Raw genomic sequence first — 7,666 nt, 5'->3', positions numbered from 1 at the left:
CAGCATTCCATGCAGTCATGCTGGCCACATGAACCTTGGAGGTATCTATGGACAACACCGGCTCGACTTAGAAATGCATATGAGCGCCAACCCCCAGAGTTGGACACGACTGGACTTAATGTCACGGGAAAACCTTTACCTTTACTATGTATGTATGTATATGCATGCCATCAAATTGCTGCCTTTTTGTAGGGGGACTTTGAGTCCCCCTTTTTGGGGTGAGAAGGGCTGGATATAAATGTAGCAAGTAAATAAATAAATATCACAGCCTTTCCTGTTACAGAGATGTTTGCCCATGCTGCATTAGTATGTTTGCGCACACACACAAATTGGCCACGCAAAAGGCAGACAGAAGCCTGCCTTTCACTAAATGAGTGTTTCTCAATCTGGGGATCGGGAACCCCAGAGGGGTTGTGAGGGGGTGTCAGAGGGGTCACTAAAGACCATAAGAAAACATAGTATTTTCTGTTGGTCATGGGGGTTCTGTGTGGAAAGTTTGTCCCAATTCTATCATTGGTGATGTTCAGAATGCTCTTTGATTTAAGCGAATTATAAATCCCTGCAACTACAACTCCCAAATGTCAAGGTCTATTTTTCCCAAACTCCACTAGTGTTCACATTTGGGCATATTGAGCATCTGTGCCAAGTTTGGTCCAGATCCATCATTGTTTGAGTCCACTGTGCTCTCTGGATGTAGGTGAACTACAACTCCCAAACTCAAGGTCTATACCCACTAAACCTTTCCAGTATTTTCTGTTGGTCACAGGAGTTCTGTGTGCCAAGTTTAATTCCGTTGTTGGTGGAGTTCAGAATGCTCTTTGATTGTAGGTGAACTATAAATCCCAACGACTACAACTCTCAAATGACAAAATCAATCAATCCCGCCCCCCTAAACCCACCAGTATTCAAATGTGGGCATATCAAGTATTTGGGCCAAATTTGTTCCAGTGAATGAAAATACATGCTGCATATCAGATATTTACATTACAATTCATAACAGTAGTAAGATTACAGTTATGAAGTAGCAATAAAAATGATTTTATGGTTGGGAGTCACCGCAACATGAGGGGCTATATTAAGGGGTCGCGGCATTAGGAAGGTTGAGAAACACTGCATTAAATTCACAAACATGTTGCTGTCCTAGGTGGTCTGCTGTGCATAAAGGGACACAAAAATACGGGGAGATTTTCAGACAATCTAGAACAGGCCTGGGCCAACTTGGGCCTTCCTCCAGGTGTTTTGGACTCCAATTCCCACCATTCCTAACAGCCTCAGGACCCTTCCTTTCCCCCCTCAGCTGCTTAAGCATCATCATAGGTGATCGCTTGTGGCAGAGTATGATTGTCTTCCAAAGATAGAGTCTTGGTGGTGGGACTGTAAGTGACTGTAGAGACCTATTCTAGATCCACACGATCTTTCACAACGAAAACATACATTTTTAGATGGAAGGTGATCCCAAAAAGGGTTTTCTTGATATGTCTTCCTTTCTGCATATTTCTTCTTTTGCCCTGTTAGAATATTAAAGTACCAGTCAGATCTTCCCATTTCTCAACATTAATACTACACTGTATAATACTACACAAGTGAATATCCAAGCTCTTCAAGAACCCTCTAAATAAGCGTTTCTCAACCTGAGTGTCGGGACCCCTGGGGGCGGGGGTCACGAAGGTGTGACAGAAGGGTCGCCAAAGACCACCAGAAACAAGTATTTTCTGTCGGTCATGGTAATTTTGTGTGGGAAGTTTGGCCCATTTCTACTGATGATGGGATTCAGAATGCTCTTTGATTGTAGGTGAACTATAAATCCCAGTAACCAGAACTCCCAAATGTCAGGGTCTATTTTCCCCAAACCCCACTAGTGTTCTCATTTAGGCATATTGAATATTTGTGCCAAATTTGGTCCAGATCCATCATTGTTTGAGTCCACAGTGCTCTCTGGATGTAGGTGAACTACAACTCCAAAACTCAAGGTCAATGCCCACCAAACCCTTCCTGTATTTTCTGTTGGCCATGGGAGTTTTGTGTGCCATATTTGGTTCAATTCCATCATTGGTGGAGTTCAGACTACTCTTTGATTGCAGGTGAACTATAAATCCCAAGAACTACAACTCCAAAACTCAAGGTCAATGCCCACCAAACCCTTCCTGTATTTTCTGTTGGTCATGGGAGTTCTGTGTGCCAAGTTTGGTTCAGTTCCATCATTGGTGGAGTTCAGAATGCCCTTTGATTGCAGATGAACTGTAAAGCTCTACAACTCCCAAATGACAAAATCACTTGAGAGGCTGAGCGGGAAAAGGAAAGAGCCTGAAGCTGTTAGGAATGGTGAGAGTTGGAGTCCAAAACACCTGGAGGAAGGCCCAAGTTGGCCCAGGCCTGTTCTAGCCTTAGTCCATTCCTCTTGCTCTTCCAGTCTGACTACTGAGGAGGCGTTATGCAAGTTCTAGGGCAGGAGATTTGACATTTCTGGGAAGGAGCTCTGACTTAATGTTTGCCTTGTGTTTTCACTTATATATTTTTAAAGAAAACACAAATGCCTCTTCCATGTCAGGACTTTAAGGTGGGAAGAAGAGAAGGTGCCCAAGAAAGGGTGAAATTGGGAAAGGTTTGCCTTTCTTCCCCTTCCAGGAAACTCAGCCTTTGGCGAGCCGAGCGTTTTCTTTTTCCCTCTCCCTGGCTGCAAAAACTCCTAAACTTTCTCCTCGGACAACATCTGTTCTGGACTTTCCCCCCTCCCTCTCTGCCTCTCTTCTTCTTCTTCTTTTTAGCCTCCCTTCGCCTCTCCCTTCTTGATTTTCCTGGGAAGTGGAGGCTTTCAAGGCGCCTCATGAATGCCCGCGTCCATTCATGAGGCGCCCATGAGCATATGGGGCTATTCTCCCTCCTTTCTTCTCCTTTTTCCCCCTTTCTCCCCCTTTTCTTTCTTGTGTCCTGGAGAAGTTGGAAGGAGGGAGAGAGCAAGAAAAGAAAGGGAGAGAGACGTGTGTGTGTGTGAATGAGGTGGAGAAAGGAGGGATGGGCACGAAAGCGCCGTCTCAAGCGACCTCCTCCTCCTGCTCCTTGTGCTGCCACCATCCCTTCTTTTCCTCCTCCTCCTCCTCCTCTTTCTCCTCCTCGCTTTTGCGTTCGGGATCCGGGGCTGGACTTGGGCGACGGTCCCTGACGCGTCGGTTTCAAGGCTCCTCCCTCCCGGTGAAAAAGGCAGACTGCGGGGCGCCTGGAAACCGGTTCGAAGGGGAAGGAAGAGCGGGCTTGAGGGATTGCCACAAATGGTCAGGCGGCCGCGGTGGCGGAGGAAGAAGAAGAAGAGGAGGAGGAGGAAAAGGCGGCCGTAACACAACCAGCAGCATCAGGAGGAGGAGAAGCAGGAGCCGCGCTCTACCTGGCTGCAGAAGAGAGCGAGGAAGAGGCGCTGCGGAGGAAGGAAGGAGCGCCTGGTGGAGAGCTGGGCTCCTTCCCTGCCCCATGTAGACCTTCATGAGTCTCAAGTTTGGGCTGGAAGGAGAGGAGGGACGAGGCAGAAGGAGCAGCCAGGAGGAGGAGAAGTATGGCTGAGAAGTGGCAAGTTGGCTGCAGGGCAGGGAAGCCCTGGCCAGGCAAGGCGGGGAGCATCTCCAGTGCCAGCATCCTCCCCTCCCTGGACCTTGGGGCTCTCCTGCTGTTCCTGCTGCTTCTGCTGCACCCCGGGGCAGCTTGGGGCCAGGCTCAGGGCCCTCCTCCTCCTCCTGCCCACCCGCAGCCCTACAACAGCGAGAGGGGCATCTCGGTGCCGGACCACGGCTACTGCCAGCCCATCACCATCCCCTTGTGCACCGACATCGCCTACAACCAGACCATCATGCCCAACCTGCTGGGCCACACCAACCAGGAGGATGCCGGGCTGGAGGTGCACCAGTTCTACCCGCTGGTCAAGGTCCAGTGCTCAGCCGAGCTCAAGTTCTTCCTCTGCTCCATGTACGCCCCGGTGTGCACCGTCCTGGAGCAGGCCTTGCCCCCGTGCAGGTCCCTCTGCGAACGGGCCCGGCAGGGCTGTGAGGCCCTTATGAACAAGTTTGGCTTCCAGTGGCCTGACACCCTCCGCTGCGAGAAGTTCCCCGTCCACGGGGCGGGAGAGCTCTGTGTGGGGCAGAACACCTCTGAGAGGGGCACCCCCACCCCTTCGGTGGGGCCCCAGGCCTGGACCAGTAACCCCCAGTTCCGAGCCGGTGGAGGTATAGGAGGAGGGGGAGGACTAGGAGGCCACCTAGGGGAGCGGGTGGGCAAGTTCACCTGCCCGCGGGTGCTCAAGGTGCCCTCCTACCTCAACTACCGCTTCCTGGGTGAGAAGGACTGCGGGGCCCCTTGTGAGCCGGGACGCCTCCACGGGCTCATGTACTTTGGGCCTGAGGAGCTGCGCTTCTCCCGCACCTGGATTGGCATCTGGTCGGTGCTGTGCTGCGCCTCCACTCTCTTCACTGTCCTCACCTATTTGGTGGACATGAAGCGCTTCAGCTACCCGGAGCGGCCCATTGTTTTCCTCTCAGGGTGCTACGCTGCCGTGGCCGTGGCCTACGTGGCCGGCTTCTTGCTGGAGGACAAGGTGGTTTGCAATGAGCGCTTCTCGGATGATGGCGTGCGGACGGTGGCCCAGGGCACCAAGCGAGAAGGCTGCACCATCCTCTTCATGATGCTCTACTTCTTTGGCATGGCCAGCTCCATCTGGTGGGTCATCCTCTCACTGACGTGGTTCCTGGCAGCTGGCATGAAGTGGGGCCACGAGGCCATTGAGGCAAACTCGCAGTACTTCCACCTGGCCGCCTGGGCTGTGCCAGCCATCAAAACCATCACCATCTTGGCCCTGGGGCAGGTGGACGGAGACGTCCTAAGTGGCGTCTGCTTTGTAGGCATCAACAATGTGGACGCCTTGCGGGGCTTTGTGTTGGCACCATTGTTTGTTTACTTGTTCATTGGCACTTCTTTCCTCCTGGCTGGATTTGTGTCCCTCTTCCGGATCAGGACCATCATGAAACATGACGGGACCAAGACCGAAAAGCTGGAGAAGCTGATGGTGAGGATCGGGATCTTCAGCGTCCTCTACACAGTGCCTGCCACCATTGTCATAGCCTGCTATTTTTATGAGCAAGCTTTTAGGGAACAGTGGGAAAAGAGTTGGTTTGCTCAGAGCTGCAAGAGCTATGCCATCCCTTGCCCCAGTAACCACCACCATCCACCCATGAGCCCAGACTTCACTGTCTTCATGATCAAGTATCTCATGACCTTAATTGTAGGCATCACATCAGGCTTCTGGATCTGGTCCGGGAAAACACTCAGCTCTTGGAGGAAGTTCTATACCAGACTCACCAACAGCAAGCAAGGGGAAACCACAGTCTGAGGTCTACACAACCAGTTAGGGATAGGAGGCTTCCCAGTGTCTCCTAGTAGAGATCCTAGCTGTCGTTCTGTGAAAACCGCTTGATCTGGGGACTTTTCTCTCCAGACCGCAGGAACCTGATAACAAAACGGCTGGCAACGAGATAGACCTTTTGTTTTCTCCCCGCTTTCGGCTGGACTGAATTTACTGTAAAGTTGGGAATGTGACTTTGAGGTTGTTGTAAATAGCCTCTGTAAGATTTTGTAAGTACGTTTGTATTTAAATGGAGGAAAAAACTCACTTTTGTATAATTATTTAGAATTTTTTAACCCCTTGGCAGACTTTTCTCTGTTGTTTTTGTTTAAAGAAGGAAGAAAAGCAGCTCTCTTTTCATTGTTAGTGCAAAAAATGGGGGGGGGGGGGAAGCAATCATAATAGCTCTTCCTTTCCCCACCACCTTACAAGGTAGTATGGTGGTTGCCGGAGTGAGGAAGATCAATTCAAAACTGGTTGATTTGCAAGATGTTAGGAAAACTAATGGGAAAGTTGTGGGGAAGGCTGCTTTATGGCACTGCTGGGTTGATCTATTCTGCATGTCAACAACAGCAGACGGGGAGTGGAAGAGTCCCAACTCCTCCAATCCTTACTCAGTGTGACCCGAAGGTGTAAACGGAGGAAGCCGTTTTACCTGTTCCAGATCCAGAATGGGAGGAGTTTGAGGAGACTGTGTGTTGTTGTGTTACCCAACTGCAAATCTTAGCCCAGCCTAAGGAAACTTCCTCTCGCAACCACCAAACTCCCAAGCCTTGCCTAAAGGTGTGACCTATTTTTAAGAAGCATGAAATTGAAAGGTTGAGAGTCGGGTTTTCTCACCAGCGGCTCTCATCTGCACATGTCTGATAGTTTAGAAGAACTGCAACTCTCTCTCCCCTCTAACTTTCTGTAATGCACATATTTCAGTGGTGCAGTGTGCTTTCTAAACCAAGAAGGGGCAACTTCCTCACAACCTCTGAGGATGCTTGCCATAGATGCAGGCGTAACATCTGGAGAGAATGCTTCTAGAACATGGCCATATAGTCTGAAAAACCTACAACAACCCAACTTTTTTCTGTGTGGGAAATAAGGTCATTATTGCTCTGTTAGACATAAAGGCAGGTTTTGCATTTTAATTGTATTTTGACAGCCCATTTCTGACAAGTTTGCTTTTTTGGGGGGAGTGATAGGGTTGTATTGTCGAAGGCTTTCATGGCCAAAATCACTGAGTTGATGTAGGTTTTTTTCGGACTATATGGCCATATAGCCATATGGCCCTACAACAACCCAATGATAGGGTTTGCTGTTTTTGTTTTCGTGCTTAATGAATTTGGTGGGAGCGAAGGACCAAGAATAGCCCTGCTGAACCCATTTTGTAAACAAATTCTTCTCTGTCCATAACCAAGAGCAAAAGCCCCCAAATCTCATAAGAGATTTCAGCAGCTTGGATTATTTTGAACTTATTTTCAAAAGTATTTGTTGCTTATACATTTCATTTCTCCATATCATTATAATGAGCGGGTTTTCATTCCTTCTTGTTAATAGGTGATTGAAAGGCATGGTGATTTATGCCACCGGGGGAAAGAAATTTCAGCTCAAGGATGGGATGTCAAACCCCCAAGAATCTATAAGCCTGGTGTTTCAATATAGTAATTTATATGTAAAGCTAAGAGAGCCTGTGTATGATTGGTCTATGCTCTCTCTAAACTGTTATGGCTTGTATTTCCTTAACAGGCTTATACAAAATGCATCAAATTTAACTGGCAAACACATTTTTAATATTTAATCCTTTGTATGGCAAAACTGGTTTGCTGCTCTTCTGATTGTACTGTTTCGAACTTTTTATATATATATATATAAGCACCTGTCCTAAATATTATCTATGACTTTACCGTACCCTAAAATGCATAGCTCTATGAATTTGGGATGCATTTGTCTCTGTTCACTATTGCAAGATCATCTATATTTATAGAGGAATAGAAGTTTATATATATAAATATATATAAAATACATATTTTTAATTTCTTTTGAAATAAATTGAGGTTTTGTACAAAGCTCCGTTGTCGTTCTAGAATTTTTCATACACGTTGAGTATGTGCATTGCAGTCATGCTAATGCTGTAGGGATGTTTCAAATGAAGTGAAACTCATCTTTATATCAGGCATGGGCAAACTTGGGCCCTCCAGGTGTTTTGGACTACAACTCCCACAATTCCTAACAGCCGGTAGGCTGTTAGGAATTGTGGGAGTTGTAGTCCAAAACACCTGGAGGGCCCAAGTTTGCCCA

The 7,666-nt window shown here is 48.2% G+C and overlaps 1 protein-coding gene across 1 annotated transcript; it reads left to right on the top strand.

Annotated features, from left to right (window-relative positions):
• The first annotated feature begins 3,148 nt into the window (after positions 1 to 3,148).
• FZD1 (frizzled class receptor 1) lies at positions 3,149 to 7,435 on the top strand. Its single transcript, XM_060782280.2, has one exon. The coding sequence runs from the start codon at positions 3,545 to 3,547 to the stop codon at positions 5,366 to 5,368; it is 1,824 nt and encodes a 607-aa protein (XP_060638263.2). The 5' UTR covers positions 3,149 to 3,544; the 3' UTR covers positions 5,369 to 7,435.
• Positions 7,436 to 7,666: the final 231 nt, after the last annotated feature.

The sequence above is a fragment of the Anolis sagrei genome, chromosome 6 (assembly GCF_037176765.1).
Source record: "Anolis sagrei isolate rAnoSag1 chromosome 6, rAnoSag1.mat, whole genome shotgun sequence".
Taxonomy (NCBI): Eukaryota; Metazoa; Chordata; class Lepidosauria; order Squamata; family Dactyloidae; genus Anolis; species Anolis sagrei.
This window is presented reverse-complemented; position numbering and strand designations above follow the sequence as displayed.

Bases quoted from the DNA above. Each gene is read 5' to 3' on its own strand.
- FZD1 (XM_060782280.2), top strand. From the start codon at position 3,545: ATGGCTGAGAAGTGGCAAGTTGGCTGCAGGGCAGGGAAGCCCTGGCCA.